General features: G+C 34.2%; 1 protein-coding gene across 4 annotated transcripts in view; it reads right to left on the bottom strand.

Annotated features, from left to right (window-relative positions):
• Positions 1 to 22,145, bottom strand: part of COP1 (COP1 E3 ubiquitin ligase) — a 197,487-nt gene that overhangs the window by 154,832 nt on the left and 20,510 nt on the right. For 2 of the 4 annotated variants that reach the window (XM_079106965.1, XM_079106963.1), the window contains exons 2-5: positions 19,022 to 19,081; positions 11,297 to 11,394; positions 4,351 to 4,427; positions 3,553 to 3,672 (exon numbers count right to left, since the gene is read on the bottom strand). In XM_079106965.1, coding sequence (XP_078963091.1) covers positions 3,553 to 3,672; positions 4,351 to 4,427; positions 11,297 to 11,394; positions 19,022 to 19,081 — 355 coding nt within the window. The remainder of the gene's footprint in view (positions 1 to 3,552; positions 3,673 to 4,350; positions 4,428 to 11,296; positions 11,395 to 19,021; positions 19,082 to 22,145) is intronic. The other 2 variants (XM_079106964.1, XM_079106966.1) reach the window with 2 other exon arrangements.

Raw genomic sequence — 22,145 nt, 5'->3', positions numbered from 1 at the left:
ACATTATAAGGACAATGATAGAATGAAAGTGAAGGATGAAGAACATAACAATTATAAGGTGCTATTGATGTATCAATATCAGACAAAATAGACATCACAACCAGGACTGTTTCTAGCAACAAAATGATACATTTCATAATGCTAAAGCAAATAATTCATCAGGAAATGTAAGAATCCTAAATTACATACATGTAAATACAGTTTCAAAATACATGAAACAAAAACATTACAGAATTAAAAAGAAAAGCAATCAAAATAACTTTAATATACCTCTACCAATAATTGATAAAGAGGAAAAAAAGATTTGTATAATATTAACCAACTCTGCATAATATTTATAAAGCACTAAAACAAATTATTTTCAAGTGCAAGTGTCACATTTGAACAAAACAGACTATTTCCTGAAAATCACAATCAATTTCAAAGAACTAAAAGCAAATAAATCTCTTGGCCAAAATGGCAGAAGAGGAGCTAAGATTTTACATTCCTACCTTTAGTAAAGCATCAGTTCAACTATATGAAACATTAGCTCTCAAAGGACCAAAAATATCATATGCTCCCAGCAGCCTGAGTAAAAAAAATCTAAAAGTACACAGAAATCAGGAAGGACACCTGCAGAGGTTGTGTGAGCCATAGGGCAAAATTAGTTTAGACAAAAGAACTGTTCTGGTATCACTTAAAAACAAGTTTCAAGAGATGCAAATTATTTCCAAATAACTACATGTCAGAACAAAGCTCAGATATGTACAAATGAATAAAAAAATATCCAGTATAGAACAAGGTGAAATTAATTATTTCTGGTATCCAATAAATAAATTAATACACATGCAAAGAGGCAGGTAAATGTATCTCAAAATATGAGGAAAGGTCAATGTACATAAGCAGATATAGATACAGATAAGAGAAGACAAAGATCAAAGCATCATTTTAAGTAGGCATGTTCTAGAAGTTAGATAAAACATTGAGCATGTTAAGGAGAGAGATGAAAAATCAACGACATCACTGAACCTGAAAATAACAAGAGTAACTATTCAAAATGAACTACATAGATGAAAACTAACAAAAATAAAATTGTTCTTTAATGTCTGTGAAACAACTTCAAACTAATAAACATGTAATTGAAGTTTCCATGTGGAAGAGGGAATAAAAAATATTTGAATAATGGCTAAAAGATTTCTAAATCTGAAGGAAACTATAAACCTATATATTCAAGAAGTTCAAAGAATCCCAATAACTAGAAACAGGATGGTACATCATAATGGAACAAAAAAGAATGAACTGAGAGAAACATTTCCTTCAGAAGACCATAGATAAGAATAAAAGTAGCCTGCTCATCTGAAACAATGCAAGGCAGAAGACAGTAAAGTAACATGTTTTAAAAAGTCAACCTAGAATTCTACATTCATACAGAAGTACCTTTCAAACACAATGGTCAAATAAGGACTTAAATATATTGAAGTATTAATTTGTCACCAGCAGACATGCTCTAAAGCAATATAAAAGGATGTCCTTGAGGCAAAAGAAAAATGATAACAGATTCAAATGTGATATATCTTTAATATATGAAGTACCTGATTGATGCCTTCAAAAGCTGGAACTCTCCCTACAAGGTAAATAGGGTTAGCTCTTGCTCTATTGCTGCTTAGTATAGTTTTTATCAGATCTGTAAATCTTTTACTTTGCATTCATCTGCTTTATAGCTTACAAAATATTCCTGCCAGTCTCTTCTCCCATTTTCTTTGGTTTTATCATCCCTTTTCTACTGTTATTTTCATAGTTTCAAAAGGGAACAAGATAACTGCATATGCTCAATCTATCACAAGTTTCTCCCTTTATTACTGTGAAAATATTTACTTAATTTATTAAACACACACCCTAAACAGTCTTGTCCACAGTCCTTAACACCCCATCCAACACATAGCATATGTTAAAAGAAAACTGTCTAAAATCATAAGGGGACCAGGCCTGGTGGCAGATGCTTATAATTCCAACATCTCAGGAGGACTGCAAGACTGAGGCCAGCCTGGGCAACTTTGTAAGACAATGTCTCAAAATTTAAAAAAAAAAAAGGTCTGGGGATATAGCTCAGTAGTTGAGTGTGCCTCAGTTCAGTACCCAGTACTGGGAAAATAAAATAAAATTTAAAAAGAAAAAACACAGAACTTACCCCCATCTCCAAGGAACACCCATTCTCACTGGCAAAACCTCAACACTCTTTTCCCTACCAAAATATTCCCACCCGATTCAGCAGTATTCAGATCCAAACTAAATTAATCAGAATCAACCCACAGAACTTAAAATGAAGTTTAAAAGGAAAGACGTCCTCTTTCATAAAAAACAATAATATAAGCAAAATGCAGATGACATGATAAAAATCTATGGGAAAAGAAAATCAGAGCTGTCCCAACAAAGTACACACCGAGGGAATAAAGAAAGACTCCCAACATTGGAAGATCTCATTTGCCTGTAGTTCTCCAGAGAAGACACAGTTCTAATCTCAATCTGGCTATCAGCTCATGCTTTCTGTTTATGTAAGCTATTCAGACACCCTGTCTTAAGCTAAATACCCTTCAAACATCAGCTCCATCAAGACATTGTTTATGATAAGGTGTGTACTGCCTTTATTATATCATATTCAATTCCTAATACATCTAACTACCCATTTTACAATTTTTATGGGGGCAGGTATGTACCAGGAGTTGAATGAACTCAAGGGCACTCTATCACCAAGTCACCTCCCCAGCCCTATCTGTATTTTATTTAGAGACAGGGTCTCACTGAGTTGCTTACTGCCTCGATTTTGCTGAGACAGGTTTTGAAATTGAGATCACCCTGCCTCAGCCTTCCGAGCCCCATGGGATTATGGGCATGCACTACCTTGCCCAGCACCATTTTAAAATTTTTTACACTTACTTATGTAAACATAATTTTAACCTTTTATTTTCATTTAAGTGCATGAAATAAGATATATTTAGATACACACATCTCTACAAATGTTTTTAGTGAAGCCAGAGACTACTGCTGCTACCAACAGAGAACTGTTGAAGTTATATAATGGAGTTAAAAATCATCTCTATTTTCTGCTTTAAATCTCAAATGTGAAAGGAATATGACAAGAAAGACAATCATTGGAAGAAAATAATCAACATAACTGTTTATATGAATTTTTTTAGATGTCGACAGACCTTTATTTTATTCATTTATGTATGTGGTGCTGAGAATCAAATCCAGTGCCTCACACATGCTAGGCAACTGCTCTACCACTGAGCCACAACCCCAGCCCCAATATAACTGTTTTCTATTAAAATAAAACTTTACATTTTCATGGTCCTTAACATTCAGTTTTTGTTAATATAAACTGACCACTGCAGATAGGTTAAAAGGAATTTTTTCTTTAACTTGAAAAGGGGACAGCTGTCAGAATGACTTTGCAGATGTTTCTAGACCAATAAGAACAAATCTTGACTATGAATTTATAGATATTTTTCACTGCAAAAGCAGATCATTGTTTAAAATTAAATTGTTTTTTCTTTAAGTTTAGCTTCCACTTACTGCTTCTAGTTGTTTCTTCTTCTGCACTAGTAACTCCAACATGAGATTGACATTAGCCAAATCAAGGTTATCTTGATCAGTTCCCAACAAATCTTGAAATATTTGCCATCTGTGGCCATTCTAAAATGAAGAAACACAATAGTTTCTTAAGATTATTTTGGAGACTCTAAAACAATGTTTAACTGCTATTTCCTATATGCTTATTACATAGACACCAAAAATATACTACATAATGTTCCAACCTACTCCTCTTAACTAGTGAATCGCCACTGCCTTTTTGTTATAAAAACTTTTCATCCTTAAATGAATTTTGATAACAGATACAAAAGACACATTAAAGATAAATGCTAAACCAGAATCTCTGAAAGTGTAATTTCTTTTCAAAATAAATAACACAATTTTATATTATTTGTCAAACAATATTATCAAACTTTGTATTTGGTAAGGTATTAATTTAAGCTCACTTGTCTTCAGTAATTTGGGGTTAATCCTTCTGAACTAAGAATCTTTTCAACAGTTTTTTCAAATATCTACTCATTATTTCCACTTTGCCATTTACTACTTCAAATGTCACATATTACAAGCCAACTCTGCCTCACTGTGATCCCACCAGAACTTTCAAAAGATGATCACTCTAGTAAAGTATTAATATAATCAAGAAAGTTATTTAAATAGAACAATCTTAAACAATTTTTCTTTAAGAAAAATTAGTTATATGCTAAACTTCAACATCTATTAATATTAACAAAAACAATAAAATGGAATTTATTAAAAATAGTAATAAGAGTTGAAACATACGGTGCTACTCACTGAGTGGTCCAATTTGAACCTCTTTTCCTCAAATCTTTGCTTCTGTTTGAGAATGAGTTCATTCACTAAAAACAGAAACAAAAAATACACATAATTTGTACTTTTGTTGGCTGCATCTTCTAATAGTTCTGCTTGGATGGTGTTATGGTTTGGATATGAGGTGTCCCCCAAGAGCTCCTGCTTTAATGCAGGAATATTCAGAGGTGAAATGAATGGATTAAGAGCTCTAACCTAATAGTTCATCCTAGTTTGAATGGATTAACTGGGTGGTAACTATAGACAGGGTGGGCAAGGTTGAAAAGAGGTGAGTCACTGGGAACCTGCCCTGGAAGGGTGCAACTTCCCTGGGGCCACTTCTCCTCTTTCCTTCCTCTCTCAGCTTCCTGGCCAGCCATGAATGGAGCAATGTTCCTCCACCACACACTTCCATCATAATTCCCTTACCTTGGGCCCATAGCAATGAACTTGAACTAAATCTCTGAAATCATGAACCAAAATATTCCTTGCTCTAAGTTGTTCTTGTCAAACATTTTGGTCACAGCAACAGCAAAGCTAACTAACACAGATGGATTCTACTTTAACTTTACAAAGTTAAAATTAAAACTCTTTGCTAAAAAGAACGTGTTATTAGCTTTTTGTTTTATTTCAAATTACAATCTTGCTGCACGTTATCATTACAACTTTTATTACCACAGAAAAATTCTTTAGAATATAAACTTTCTTTTACATGGTTTCTCAATAATGACATTTGGTACTTGGGGAAAGAGAATTCATCACTGTGTGTCTCATGTTCCACATGCGACAGGCATGGGTATCTGAGTATTTACAAGTAGGTATAAACACTGAAAGGTTAGTTTTGTTGTAAATTTTCTAATAATACTGTCACTTATCTACTCCAAACCCATCTTATCCTTTTTCTTGATAAGAAGAATTTTTTTCTAAATGGCAAGCTGTAATATAACTTTCAGCAAGCCTAGATCCATCTCCAACCCTACAAGTATGGTTCTTGACTAAGATAGGCCAATCTAGTCATTCATATCCTTCCCAACAATGATGTGGGGTCACTATGTAACCCAGTTTTAACCAACGAGAGACATGCTGCCTTTCAGAAAGAGAACAGTAGAAAAAACAAATTTCTCCTCTGCCTTTATAAGGAGAAGGTATCCAAATTTGCTTCTATCCATCTTTCAAACTTGAGTGTACCTAGCGAAAGACCAGGGCACATGCTGGGGATGAAAGAACACACAGAGAGAAAGAACTTAATGCACCACTGGATTAACAAGCTCTGGAAATTCTTTTCCCATTAGCCAATACATTTTCCATGATGTTTAAGTCACTTTTAATTGCTCTGAGTGTTTTGATGTTCAATGCATACTAATACAAAAAAAAAGATATAAAAACAAGAAACTAGCACTAACATGGTACACATCTCACTTTATACTCATCTTACACATTATTCTATTAAGAAATGAGGGACTATTAGGACAGAAGCATAAAGCACTCACACCAACATACAGAACCAAGAGCTGGGATCCATGCTCAACCATCTAATATCTTCCACTGTACCAAAATGCAAGTATAAATATTTCAGAAAAAAAAAGATAACAAAACCATATTAGAAATCCAAACTTCAAAGATAAATAAAACAATCCAAGACTTCAAGGAACTCAAACTAGCAAGATAGATATAAATGATGCAGTAGTTGCAATATAATGTAATGATCAATACTATCACTGATATAGATTTACAAAGAACACAAATTGGATCAATCAAAATGTTAACAAGCAGGCTTCACATAAAGGTGAAATTAAGAATTGGGCCACATAAGGACACAGAGACTCACAAAGCAGATAAAGGAAAAAGAAATTTAATAAGGGTGCATATGAGAAAGATAGAAAAGCAAAGTCATAAAAAAGCTAGAGATAAAATAGATATAGTTGAGAGATGAAGTCAGTGATTCTATGAATGATTAATATAAGCTAAGAACTAAGGGTAGAAATGTGAGCATATACAAGTTTGACTCGAAAGAGCCCAAAATGTATGTATTTCCCAAAGTTTTCATACAGAGAGGATAAAAAAAGAGAACTTGAAATAAGGCAAGGGAAAAAAACAGGAATAATTAAACAAGAAGGTAATGTATGAGTTATAGATATAAACAGTTGAAAAAATTTTGGCTGTTAAATAACATTTTCCACATCATTACAATTTAATAAGAAATCTGACATATCACTGAATTTAATTCTTACAACACTGTAATGATCATCAAGTTTTTAAAAGCCAAAAAATTAAATGACAAAATGGTTCCAGCAAATAAAGGCTAAAAACAAAACATAATAACTGGCATAAAAATTATATATATACCAAACTAAAAAAAAAAAAAAAAAAAATTGGGGGGGGGTACCGTGTACTGAACTCAGGAGAACTCGACCACTGAGCCACCTCCCCAGTCCTATTTTGTATTTTATTTAGAGACAGGGTCTCACTCAGTTGTTTAGCACCTTACTTTTGCTGAGGCTGGCTTTGAACTCATGATACTCCTGCCTCAGCCTCCCAAAGTTGCTGGGATTACAGGCACATGACCCACCCAAACTAAAATTTTTATTACTAGATCAGACTTTTCATGCAGCTACCTTAAAAAAAAATAAATAAAAATCATATTTTCTTCTTTAAAAACCATATCCTGGGGTTGAAGTTGTAGCTCAGTGACAGAGTACCCACCTAGTACTCTACCTGATAAGGTACTGAGTTCAATCCTCAGCACCACATTAAAAAAAAAAAAAAAAACAATAAAAGTATTATGTCTACCTATAACTAAAAAAATATTTTTTAAGTATCCTATAATGACCAGGAATAATCCCTAAGGAATAAAAATAAATGAACTTAAAAAAAATTTTTAGTACATTTTACTGAAATTATTTCATCATGAAGAAATGTTTTCTTTTTTTATTTTTGTACTTTAAAAGTGAACAAAAAAGGCCAGTTATGGGGCACACACCAATAAACCCACTGACTCAAAAAGCTGAGGGATAGAGGATCCCCAGATTGAGGCCTGCCTCGGCAACTTAGACCCTGTCTCACATCAATAAATAAATAGGGCTGGGGATGTAGCACAGGGGCAGAGTCCCCTGGGTACAGTCACTAATACCATAAGTAAATAAATTAATTAAAATTTTTAAAAATGTAATTAAAAATAACTGTCTTAAAATGCAAGATATATATGATGGGCTCAACATGCAAAATTTAAAATATCAGCCACACATTTAAAGAGAAACATCTTTGGAAACTATGCCATAACTGACAAACAAGAAATGCAACATGATCAACTCCATTCTGTATCTTTGGAGTATTATTTTTGGAACAATGTTTACCTGCTGGGGGAAAAAAAAAAAAACCAGCAGTTTCTTTAATCTACAAATAAAAGCATTTAATGAATCAACCTCTAACTTATACAGTGGCTGGCACAGAGTAGACACCCACAGTTTGTTGACTGAATAAATTATAAACTTTAGTGACATGACCTTTGATTTCATATTTTACATGTCACTTTTAACTAACACTTTTATATTTCTAAATCAAAATAGGCATTTACTTGAAACCATACTCAGTTCGCAGAATTGAGATCTAAACCTGCACTATTGTTCATACATTTGTTAATTTTAAGTTTATAGAGCCCTACAATATCCACAGTCAGAACAAACATTTCTTAATACTAAGAAAAAAGCATTTCTACTGCTAAAACCTTCACTCCAGCAACTGTCTTTTCAGAGGCCAAAAGAGTATAGAAAAAGAACAGACTCTGGAACCAGACTGCTTAGGGCCAAATCCCAATTCCACAATCTACTGTCCGTAAAAGTTTACCCCATGTTATCCAACTCTCTTCCTCCTGAGTTTCCTCACTTAAGGAATGAGGATGATAACACAATACCTATTTCAAAGGACTACAACAGGAATTAAAAGAATCTAAGTCCATGAAGCTCTGAGGATAGTGCCCTGTACTAGTAAGGAGACAAGTTCTATCTACTCTGTTTCTAAACATGGATCTTTGAATGCATGATGTCTTCTAAATCACTGAGTAAGAGGAACATTCATTAGTAAAGTAATAAAACTTCATTTACAAGTTGTTTATAAAGATAGAAAAAGGTAGACAAACAGTGATGGGGAGGATGAGAGGGAGAGAGGGAGGGAGAGGGAGGGAGGGAGAGAGAAAGAGAGAGAGAGAGAGAGAGACAGAGAGAGAGAGAGAGGGGGGGGGAGACAAAATCAAGTGTACCCATGCATGCACGCACGCGCACACACACACAAACACACACACACAAGGTAGGGGGAGATAGGGAGTGGCTACAGAATAAGTCTTGAGGAGAGGAGAGGGCTTGCAGAGTATATATAACCAGATGAGAATAGCTGTGCAAGTGTTGAAAGCGTTGTAGCATTGTGTTTCAGAATTTCCTTCCTTTTTAAAGCTGAGTAACATTCTATTGTATGTTCATTCTACATTTCACTTGTTCATCACCCCCACACCTCCAATAGACAATGGACGCTTCCACCTCTTGGCTTTTGGGAATAATATTGCTGGGAACATGGGTATACAATCTCTCTTCTGGACCCCGCTTTCAATTCTTTTGGACATCTACTCAAAAGTGAAATTGCAGAAGCACATGGAAATTTTGTTTTTTAAATTTCTGAGGAGCCACCACAATGTTTTCCAGTGGTTCCATCATTTTATGTTCTCACCTGCAGTACACAAGGGTCCAGATTTCTTCCACATCCTTGTCAACACTTGTTTGTTTTGTTCTCTTTTTCGATTTTTGTTTTTATGAGAGTAACCATCCAAATGAGTATGCAATCTGTATTTTTAAAGCATTTTTTAACCTTTATTTTATTATTTTTACATGGAGCTGAGGATCGAACCCAGTGCCTCATATGTGCTAGGCAAGCACTCTACCACTAAGCCACAACCCCAGTCCCTGTTACTTTTCTTTTTTCTTTCTTTTTTTTTTTTTAATTTTGCTGATTTATTACAAAGGGTACAAATGAAGACCCATATGCAGCATAAGACAGGTGGGGAAAGGCAGGAGGACTTACATACTCTGTCCAGGCATGCAACCCGCCCAACACCTCCATGTGTCCAACAACACGTAGCTCTCTGAACCCTGTCCTTTCGGGTTTTTACACTGGCTTCACTAAGTTGCCACGCTTGATTAAACAATGGCCACTGGTGATCAACTCAACCTTTGGCACCTTCCGCACTGGGAGTGGAGGAGCTGAAAGTCCACCCTTCTGACTCCATGGCTGGTTTCCCTGAAAATCAGTCATCCAGAGGCTATCCTGGAGCACCCCAGACATTAGTCATCTCATTGTGCTTCTTCATTCTTTTTTCAGAGGTGGCACATCCTACTTATGATGCCATGTTCATGAATAATCTACCTATTTCCTTGGCATATTAGTTTAGCATTAGTCTTTTCTGTTGTGCTCTAACAGTCCTTACATTCTCATTCATACTGAGGTTGGGTCCATAACTTCAAGTTGGAGTTGATATGATATGTAGCAGGTTGATATACTTCAGTCATGTAGAGTAATGGGTGTTAATATCCCAACCTGAACAACACTTAGGAGAAAAAAAAAGAGGTTTCAAGACCCAGGGAGAAAAACGGAGAGCAGAAAGAGTGTGCTCTGGAGGGAAGAGGAGGACAGAAAGGAAAAGAGGAAGGTAGAGATGTGTGGCTGGTAAGAACACACAAGTTGTCACAACACCTAACTCTGAGCATGATACTCTTTAGAATGAAGAGTTAACCTTTTGACATACATATCAACAGTGTCTTACTTGACATGCCTACTTTAATCTGACAATTTATCTGGCTTCGTATTCATTCTTCAAATACTCAAACTAAAGGTATCCCACAATATCTTCAGCTATTTGATATGAAGATTTTTTCCCCCAATGTTCCCAATTGGCCTCTAACTACATACTATGTCTAACCATTTACTATTTATAGTTACGCATGCATGTCTCTCCGCTCCAGTTTTTTTGAATTGGTACATTTTTATTTTATGAAAAACAGTGTAATTCATTATGCCCTATTCATATATGTACATGATATAATTTGATGTTCCTCTCCAGTTTTTACCATTTCTGTATAATATTCTGTCTGTTCATCTTCTTTCCCCAGCTCTGACTTTTCAATTGTCTTCCCAGTTCACAGACTCACTTCCCTTTTTTAGGAACTCTCACATACAACTTCTTTCTACCCTTTTCCACAATATTCACCAAACATGGGTTTCCCCTCTTTGTGAACCATTTCCTGTGTTATTTCTCACTGCTGCCCCAGCAGGAGAAGCAGAGGAATGTGTAAGATTGCATAGAGAGATATAAAGGTGTTCCGAACCTTTGTCATTCTCCGTAAGCCTCACATCCTCTCTAGCCATCTACATAAAATTATAAAGGCAGCATCAGTTTTTTCTTTTTTCTCTTTTCTTTTATTTTCTTTCTTTCTTTTGTTTTTTGTTACCAGGGATTGAACTCAAGGCACTTAAACACTGAACCACATTCCCAGTCCTTTTTAGTGCTTTTTTTTTTTTTTTTTTTTTTTTTTTTGAGACAGGGTCTCACTGAGTTGCTTAGGATCTCACTAAATTGTTAAGGCTGCCTTTGAACTTGCAATCCTCCTGTCTCAGTCTCCCAAACTGCTGAGATTACAGGAGTGTGCCACCATGTCTGGCCTTTTTTTTTTTTTTCCTTTTTTTGAAACTTAAAAATAATACGATACGGTACTAACAATGGATTGAAGTTATACCATAACCTAAGAAGAAAGTACCTGGGTGGGTGGTAGAGAGAAACTTGCTTACCTCTGACCTAGGTTTTCTGAACAAATTAGTGCCAGCACAAACTTTTGGGAAAAGAATGTTTTATAAAGTAAAAATAATTTCAAAGACTCACCCAAGAAATTAGGATAGAGATGGTCAATATTGTCCACAACATAGTTACACTTGGGACATCTATTATTGTCCTCCAAACTCTGATGAATACACTTGTAGCTATTAGCAGGGGAAAAAATAAAACAAGCTTAATTAAATCCATTTAAAAAACTGAAAAACTTAACAAACTGGTCACAAAATGTCAATCTAATGCTCCTCGTTTTCAATGTAAATAATCTTAACAATTTATTTCATCTTGTATTTTTACATCATAAACAAGGTACATAAAGCATCTACTGCATGATCAGTATACGAGTAATGTGAAAATAAACTCAAATTGCAAGTCTATTACATACGAAATTTTAAAGGTACTAAATTTTAAGTTTATTCAATTTACATAGTACAAAATAATTAGAAAAGCAAATATCTATGGTGTAGTTAAGCTAACAAAGTTTACATGTTACTAGATGCTAATATCCTTAATATACTAAGACCTCATTCACACAAAAATGAAAAGAAAAATCATATACAGAGTAAGTAAATATGAGAAAATCATTACCTTCACTAGTAACAACAATAAAATCAAAACTACATACAAGATCTTAATCAGAATGGGAAAATAAAGAAAATGCCATCATACTCAAGGAGATATATAGACATGATATTTTATGTATTGTTGCAGGAAATGTAACTAGAATAACTTTCCTATAGGGCAAGTTGCATTAAAATTCTTAAGGCTTTGTATCCCTTTTAACGTAGTGATTTTACTTTTAAGAATTTAATTTATGAATTGGACATTATTACCCTATGTGCATATATGATTACATGACTAGTATAATTCTACATCATGTACAACCAAAATAATGAGAAGTTATACTCCATTTATGTATGATGTGTTAAAATGCATTCTACTGTCGTGTATAACTAATTACAACAAACTTTTAAAGAAGAATTTATTTTAAGGAAATATATAGGTAGAAAGGTATTCAATGTAGGGTTATCTGTAAATAGTCAACTAAAATGAAAGCAACTGAAAAACCAGGAAGTTGAAAATGAAATTTTTTAATAATTCAATGAATCCTATATACTGCCAATAAAAATCATATTTCAATATATGATATGAAAATAATCTATTAGTAGTTATCTCTGGAAAAATGTGATTATGGAAAATTTTTCTCTTATATTTCTATAATGTTGGACCTTTTACTACTGAGTGTTAACATTTTAAAAAACCTCTTTAAATATTGTTCAAACAAATCACAGAAAAATATCAAACGGACATGAGAAAAAAAAAAGCACCCCATCAGTATATATACCACTGGATACAATATAATCTCACATATGTTTTAAAAAATTTTTATATATGTACATTTTAAATAAACTGAAAAAGACATTCACTACAATGTTAAAAAAGTATTTGTCAATAAAAGAGTGTTTGTGAACTATACAATTATAAAAAGTGTTTTCTTTATAGATGTCCCTAAGTTCCTAAAATAAATATGCAATACTTCTATCAATCAGGAAAAATAACGACTTAACTAATTACAAAGGGGGCTGAGATTGGGGTTCAGTAGTAGAGCACTTGCCTAGCATGTGTGAGGCACTGGGTTCAATCCTCAGCACCACATATAAATAAATAAATAAATGTCCATTGATAACTAAAAAATATTAAAAAAAAAAATTACAAAGGTGATTTATAAAGATCATTCCTAAAAAGAAAGTACATCTTTTTATTCTGTATCCTAATTATTTTAAATTTTTCTCAGCTTTATAAACTAAAGCTGACTATCCTATCAACCTACCCCACTCCACTTTACCAACAAACGAAAACACCCTATATCCATCAGGTTCTCCCATTTTGGTTATCAACTATTTCTCACCTCACACTAATTACTGCCAAGTGAAAAGGAGAAAGGTACAAAAATATAAAAGTAACCCTAGTTTTGGCATAGCACAAGAGCTTAAAGTTCAGATTAAATGCTTGGTACATGATAATAAAAAAAAAAACCTATTAAACAAATGACTTGCATGGTATTCCAGAAAAATCATTACCTGTTGCAACTATGACAAGGGTAGGATTACCATATTATCACAAGATATGCTCTGTGATATCTGACTAAAAATTTCCTATATGGAAATTTCAGTGAAGCAAAAAACATATTAAATGTTTGTTTTCATTTTAATTATGAGAGAAACATAATACAGAAGTACAAATATTTCTCCCAACATGGAGAAATATACAGCCTGCTTAGAAAAAAAAGCAATGAGTTAACATTACAGGAAACACACAAGACTTTTAATCTTTTAAACAATCAGCAAATTCAAATAAAGTCAAGTCATAAAGAAGAGAATCTAGGAAGTTTACTAAACATGAGAGAAGTTGAAGATAAACAGGTAAACATTTTGAGTGATAGCAAATAGTTTCTGCTAAAAAACAGTTCAAAATGGTCAATAATATGACAAAAAGGATGAGTTAAGGGCTGGGGGTATAGTTCATTGGTGGACAGCACTACAAAAGAAGGGTAAGTAAAATCTTTAAAACTCAGGAGTTTTTTGTTTTTTTTCAATATACAAGAAACTGTTCCAGAATCTAGAAAAGTGCATCCTCTGTTCTTTGGCATACTAACCATATCCCCTGTCAATTGGCTTACTACCACACTATTTCTCTAGGAAGAAAAAGTAATCTTTGACACAGTCAAAAAGAATCGTCGTCAGAACAAAAGTTCAACAAACTTTTCTGCACCGGAATTCATATATGTTATTTATCTATACCATTAAATTAAAATGCATCAAAATACTAACAATAAGATGCATCTTACAGCATCTACTAACTCATTACCAGTCCAGAGTAGACCTATTGTAGTTAAAAAAACAGTAATTATCATATCTTGGACTTATCTCTGTATGTGATTATCAACCCCTCTTCAATTTGCTTATTAAAATCAAGGATTTATTTCACTCATCTCTGTACCCTTAAAATTCAGCATAATGTCCTGTTAAGAGTTGGAAATCAATAAATGCTTAATCCATGAAGGAATAAATAAACCAAGTTACACATTTTGCTGCTTTCTATATTGTAACAGTACTAGAACTTTTCATTATTTCTAATTCATTCTCATTCATCTATCTGACTTGATTATCACTGGTCCACATACAATACTCTAGATGCCAAGAGAAAGATAAATGACTAGACTTGTAGTCCAAACAGTTGGGCAAAAAGAGGTAAACAGGATATATATATTGGGTACATCCCAGAATTTTCAAGCTGTTCACAAATGACATAAACAGGTACCTTTTTTTCCTCTATTAAATATATAAAATGATAAAAATGATGATTAAAAAATGAACATTTCTCTGAAGATGCATATGAGTATCTATTTCTTCTATTATCTATATACCTGTCTACAAAATATGGAAACTTTGTCTTTGTGAACAAGGATGAGTAGACACAGAAAACTGAGTAATAAGAAAAATTTTTATTTAAAAAAAGGCAAAAAAACCCAGTACCATTCTTCAAATATAATAACCAGGTATACAAAAAGACTACAGCATGGTATAAAATGATGAACTAGCCTAGGATCCCAAAAGACATACTGACACCCAGGCTGATAATCTGTATAGATTTTATTTACACCCTTAGATCATACCCCAATACCATTTTTTTTTTTTTTTTTTCTGTTCGAGAGATTGAACCCAGGGGCACTTAACCACTGAGCCACATCCCCAGCCCTTTTTATTAGGGACAGGGTCTCAATGAGTTGCTTAGGCCCTTGCTAAGTTGCTGAGGCTAGTTTTGAACTCAATCCTCCGATCTCAGTCTCCCAAGTCGCTGAGATTACAGGCCACTGCACCTGGCTTGTAATTAACTTTTAATGTAGCCAAAGAATAAATCAAGACATTAGGTCTAAGAAGTGAGATATGGGGGACTAGATGGTGGCAGCAAAAGGGTAAAGAGAAAATGTCAATTTTATCTCTACATTATACAGAAGCTGAAGTTTTTATTAAATCATTGAGTTTCAGTAAGGTTATAGCTTAATGGCAGGATCACACAAGATGAAGAAGAGTTCTCGAGTGGGAATGAATGAAGTGAAAGACATGCTGTCAGCTTGTCTCCAACGTGCCAACAGCAAAGACTTATTTATATGTAAGATGGGATCTGAACAGTTGATATGGTCCAATTTGATGTAATGCTAATAATCTGGATGCAGCTTTGAGTGGTATATCACATGGCTCCAACTTATCAGTAAAAACCCATAGAAGAGAGGTTATGTTTTATGACTGAAGTTCCAGGGGCCTTGCACATTAGCATAAATAATTATGAACTTTTGCTTTAAACAAAACTGAAAAGAATTTTCACAGTATAGCAAAACTCACACTGGGACTGCCAGACTCCAGTTGTATTAGCTCCTGCTAATGTGATGGTCTCTGTTCCACCAAAACCAAAATGCAATCACATCAGGATATAACATAACTTCAATTGTAACAAGGATCTAAGCCTAAATTGTTGTAATTTGAGAGGAGAAAAAAACTATTTAAGAAACCAATGGGGTTTCCAACGATGAACTAAAGACACCATGAAAATTATAGCATCAATTAAAAAGGATTTCCAAGATTTCCAGTTATAAGATCAACTAGTAATTTATTATACTTCATAACATAAATTACTGAACTGATCCGGGGCCCTTGTAAAATACCACAATAAATGTATAAGTTAAAGGACAATTAAAAAGAAACTTTTTTACAATATGTTTACCACTTCATGAATTTTAAACCTATGAAAAGAGAGGAAGTGAAGGAGTAAGGAGAGAATGACGACAGGAAAAAGAGGGAGGAAGAGAAGGGAAGGAAATAAAGGAAAGAGAAAGAAAAAGGCAGCAGAGAAGGGAAGGAAATAAAGGAAAGAGAAAGAAAAAGGCAGCAGAGAAGACAGGTTAAGTGACTTGACATAGGGCAGGTAAATTTTAGATCCAGAAGTAGTATCTCAGTCTATGACCAAAAGAGCTGGCTCTAGATAATAGTTCTCAACTGCAGACAACTCTGTCTCCTAAGGCACATTTGGCAATGTCCAGAAACATTTTTGGTTACTGCAGTGGGGGTGGGGTTTGCTATAGAACAGAGGCCAACAATACTATTAAACAATCTTCAATGTACAGGACAGTTGCTCACAACAGTAAATATCTGCTGTACTATATAAATAATGCTACAGTGGGAAAAAGCTACTCCAGATCATTCAATTTTCATAATGATCAAATCCCAAACTTTTGAGAAGTATATGGTTTTTCTTTGGAATACTGAGGTGTTGAATCAATTTATGGACCCAGGAGAATACTACTGCTAAATAATCAGCCTAAAAACACTAAGCCCACACATGTATGAATCTAAAAGGAAGATTCAGATGACCAGAACTTCATTAGCAAATTCACAGAAAAAAGTGATTCATGAATCAATAATGACAGCACAATGATATACAAAAAAATAAAAATTATTGAAGAAAGCAAGATAATCTTAAACAGCAATAAGATTCTGAAAAGCTACCCATTCCCTGATTGCCAGTGATAACATCTTAGAATGGAAGATTAGGAAAAGAGAGACATTTTCATTTCATATTATATATTTCTATTACAATAAATGTTGCATTCCTAAACAAAGAAGTATTAATTGGTATAATTTTATTTTAATAAAGAATATAAACAATGCAAGTAAAGAAGTTACTTTCATTTCAAACGTTTTAAGTGACCATCAGACTGGATATACCGATCAATGAAGCATCATGTACCAGATGAATCTAAAGAACCTACAGATTGGTGATGACACACCTGATATGCTTCATAACTGAAATATATCAACCTGCTACATATCATATCAACTCCAACTTGAAGTTATGGACCCAACCTCAGTATGAATGAGAATGTAAGGACTGTTAGAGCACAACAGAAAAGACTAATGCTAAACTAATATGCCAAGGAAATAGGTAGATTATTCATGAACATGGCATCATAAGTAGGATGTGCCACCTCTGAAAAAAGAATGAAGAAGCACAATGAGATGACTAATGTCTGGGGTGCACCAGGATAGCCTCTGGATGACTGGTTTTCAGGGAAACCAGCCATGGAGTCAGAAGGGTGGACTTTCAGCTCCTCCACTCCCAGTGCGGAAGGTGCCAAAGGTTGAGTTGATCACCAGTGGCCATTGTTTAATCAAGCGTGGCAACTTAGTGAAGCCAGTGTAAAAACCCGAAAGGACAGGGTTCAGAGAGCTACGTGTTGTTGGACACATGGAGGTGTTGGGCGGGTTGCATGCCTGGACAGAGTATGTAAGTCCTCCTGCCTTTCCCCACCTGTCTTATGCTGCATATGGGTCTTCATTTGTACCCTTTGTAATAAATCAGCAAAATTAAAAAAAAAAAAGAAAGAAAAAAGAAAAGAAACAGGGACTGGGGTTGTGGCTTAGTGGTAGAGTGCTTGCCTAGCACATGTGAGGCACTGGGTTCGATCCTCAGCTCCATGTAAAAATAAATAAATAAAATAAAGGTTAAAAAATGCTTTAAAAATACAGATTGCATACTCATTTGGATGGTTACTCTCATAAAAACGAAAATCAGAAAAAGAGAACAAAACAAACAAGTGTTGACAAGGATGTGGAAGAAATCTGGACCCTTGTGTACTGCAGGTGAGAACATAAAATGATGGAACCACTGGAAAACATTGTGGTGGCTCCTCAGAAATTTAAAAAACAAAATTTCCATGTGCTTCTGCAATTTCACTTTTGAGTAGATGTCCAAAAGAATTGAAAGCGGGGTCCAGAAGAGAGATTGTATACCCATGTTCCCAGCAGTATTATTCCCAAAAGCCAAGAGGTGGAAGCGTCCATTGTCTATTGGAGGTGCGGGGGTGATGAACAAGTGAAATGTAGAATGAACATACAATAGAATGTTACTCAGCTTTAAAAAGGAAGGAAATTCTGAAACACAATGCTACAACACCGATGAACACAGAAGACTTCATCCTAAGTACAAGTCAGTCATAACAAGGACAAATACGGTATAATTCTGCCATATGAGGTATCCAGACTTGTCCAGCTCATACAAACTATAATGTTGGCTGCCAGTCGATGGAGGTAAGGGAAAATGGGAAGCTATTTTTAGTGTGTATATAAGGTTCAGTTTCACAAGATGAAAATGTTTGGAGAATAAATGTTCAAAAAAACAAACATACCTTACGATACTAAACTACACACGTTAAAATGCCTACAACTCTAAATTCTATTTTGTGTCAGTTTAACAATTAAATTTTCTAAAATACACACACTAATGTGACATAAAAATATCTAAAGATAACACTAAGCAAAATGTTAAACAAGAGAACACAGAACTTTTTGATCCTTTCTGTCCTTTTTCCCATGTCTTCCCCAGCCTGCTTTCATGGGTCTTCTGCTTAGTCCCATAAGTGACTAATGGGTTGTTTATGTTTAATTCTGACTGATCATCAACCTCAATTTTCTTAAAAAGATTAGTTGCAATTAATAATTAATAAACAAATTTTTAAATCCATTTTGAAGACCTATATAAAATATTTCACACAGCTCATGTGCCAACCATGTTACTACCTTGAACAGTCAATCCTATCACACAGATCAGTAAAGGAAATAATATAAAATTAATTTAAAAAGCATAATTTCTCATTGGTTTACATCTACATTTAAGTTAAAAAACATCAAAAGACTATGTTACTGAATAAAATCATCTTACCAAAAGCTGTGGCCACACTTTGTCATGTATGCTTCCTCGATCATATCAAAGCAGATGGGGCTAAAAAGAAAATAAAAAATTGACAATTTTTTTAAGAAGAGTGATTGCAAATTAGAAAAAGTAATTAACAGTACCAGTGAAATCTGATTCAGCAAATACTTGAAAGTTACATCTTCAAACCTATCAATGAAAGATGAAATTCCTACTGAGTTGAACTTTAGAAAGATTGCTGGTAAAATAATGAGTACATTTAATTGGTTTAAATACTTTAATTCAACCCATAATTTTATAGTGCAACACAGTCACAGAGCCCTTAAGAAAATACTACGGTCTTCTTCCACAATTCCCATATTCAAGAGTACCTACCTAGACCTGTTAATCTACGTGACCTCTTTTCTTTTCTATCCCCAAAATATCAATTCTTCAAGTGACAGATTTAGAATTCTAGTTTCAATGATGCTTATAGATAATGATAATGATTACCAACACTTCAAATAACAAACTAGAACCACTGAACCAAGACATATATTAAATAGTTTTAGCCTTTCTACAACACAATGATAAAGGTACGCATTACAGGATCCATTTTACAGATGAGGAAACTGAGGCACAGAGCTGTAAAAACCTCAAAGCTGGGAAGTAACAGTCAAAATTCAAATTCAGGTCTAAACTCTGATGAAATTGCCTAGAGATACAACCACCATTTGTGACTGAGAAGACAAAAGCCATAAGCCTGAAACAGGATACTAGTTCCTTGATGAGATTCTCAAAAAGCTCTATCGATCCTAGATTGTCTATCTCTGAAGTTCTCTTTGCAAGAGAAAAGCAAATCTCTTTTTAAGCCAGTGTTTATCCAGTTTTCTTTACTAGTATATAAATCCAAACCTTACTAATGATACAGTAACATCTAAAACTTTAAATGAAAATTCACCTCTTCAAGGAATATTTCCTGAGTGTAAACAGTACACTAGAAAGTGGGGATGGAAAGCATTCTGACAAACATGTTATGGAAAATTGCCATAATGGCTACAAGGGGACCCAAAGGAAAGATGTTTGAGATCTGTGGGTTAAGAAAAAGAATTACAAATCAACCAATTCACTGAATATGTCAGGAGTTATCCAATAGAATATAATGCATATCTAACTGGTAGAATTCTGAAAAAAGGGGTATTTTAATGCTTGAGTTTCTTCAAGTATATCATTAAGACATAATAATAGCGCTATGCAAATTTTAAAGGGTACTCCCTTAAATTAGATGTGGCACCACAATCACATAAATTGGTTCTTTGTGGAATTAGAAACAGGTAGTCTCTCCTTCAGTTCCAAAAAAGGACAAAAGTTTTAATGAGTAAAATGTAAACTGGTTTTCATGTTCTTAATGGGTCTCCCCTTGATCAGACAGGATTGCTCAGTGGTGTGCACCCTTCATAAGAGTATCTAACAAGTCTCCAAAATTACTTGCCCAGAATTTAGAAGGACAAAATAAATTCTGGTAGACTTTCAAGTCACAACAGCAACAAACTTAACTAAAAACATTTCTCTACTGTCCCTCCTAAACTTATTAAAATAATAGAGGAAAAAAAAATAATGCAGGATTTAAAGTCACAATAATGAAAAGAAAAATAGTTATTAATGATAAATATACTTGAACAAACTTCCACAAGATGAAAGGCAGATACAAAAGTAAATGAAGACTCAAGATAGAGACAGAGAAAGTCACAGATCAGAGTAAATACTAAAAGGGATAAAACTAAAAAGTAGGTCAATCAACCCTGCATAATCCCAAAGAGGCTCAATCCGAGGAGATGTTAAGTATGAAAAAGGCAGGCTGACTCAAAACAGAGAGAATAACTGGAAGCCTGAGCATGAACAGTGTAGCTCACGGGCCAGGGCTGGTCCAAGGATTGCGGTACCCATTACGTTACCAACTTCTGAAGAAGTACAGAAATTCAAAGTTTAGAACCTTCACCTTGTAGGGCAATTTGACAGAATGCTGTTGAATATAATTTAAATGAGGCCTGTTGTATTTTATGTCTTTTATAATTTCATTTTGTAGTTAATTCATTTTCATTAATTTTTAAAAAATTATAAATGACAAAAAAAAATGAACAAAAATTATCGCAGATAGTTTGAACAGCACTGACATAAAGGACCCCAATCTCCTACCTCTCCCAGAACTACCCAGCCAAGCATTTACCCTCTTGCTCCAGACTACCAGTTTGAAATAGCTAACTCTTCATCTATGATAGCAAGTTCAAGCAATAAGTCAAGGAACCATAGTATTATTGTTAGTTTTTGGTCACTGTGGATAAATACCTGAGAATATCAACTTAAAGGAGCAAAGACTTATTTTGGTCTCGGTTTTAGAGGTTCTTGTCCATGATTTTTTGGCTCCATCACTGTAGGCTTCTAGTAAAGCAGAACATCATGGTAGGGAGGGTGCAGTTAAACAAAGTTGGTTTAGTTCATAGCAGATGAGAAGATACAGCTTTTCAGAACACTCCCCCAGTGACCTACTTCCTCTAACTAGGCCCCACCTCCTAAAGTTTCTATTACCTCCCAAGAGCAGCACCTTTGGGATGAAGCTGGAATATATGACCCTTTTGGGAGCATCCAGATCGAAATTGTAACAACCATATTATTTAGTGAAATGAAGGCAATCTAGTGTATCAGTACATAGTACAGGTAGAGAAGTCATGATGTCTGTGTTAAATCCATAGGTTGTCTACTTATTAATTATATAATTGTGATGAATTGTTGAATCTCCCTATGCTACAGCTTGTTTATGTGTTACTATGCCGGTAACAATAGCATCTACTTCACAAGGCAATTCAGTTGAAAAGAAAAGAAAAAACCTACTTATAACATTAGAAAACACCTAATAAGCACTCAAATGTCATGATGATGACGAGGATGATTAATTTCACCAGAAGAAACAGCTACAAGAATTAAATGGATTGCTTCTAAGAAGACAGATTATCTTAGTATCTTAGGAACATTGATGAGGAAGTTTTGCTTCTTGTCATTCATTGTAAGACATTTTAGCCTAAAACTACTTTTAAATGGTATATAATTTTAATTGACACAAAAATTGTACATAATTATGGGGTACCATGTGATGTTT

The sequence above is a fragment of the Sciurus vulgaris genome (assembly GCF_902686455.1).
Source record: "Sciurus vulgaris genome assembly, chromosome: 12".
Classification (NCBI taxonomy): Eukaryota; Metazoa; Chordata; class Mammalia; order Rodentia; family Sciuridae; genus Sciurus; species Sciurus vulgaris.
Note: the sequence above shows the minus strand (reverse complement) of the source record. Positions and strands in the feature narration are given on the sequence as shown.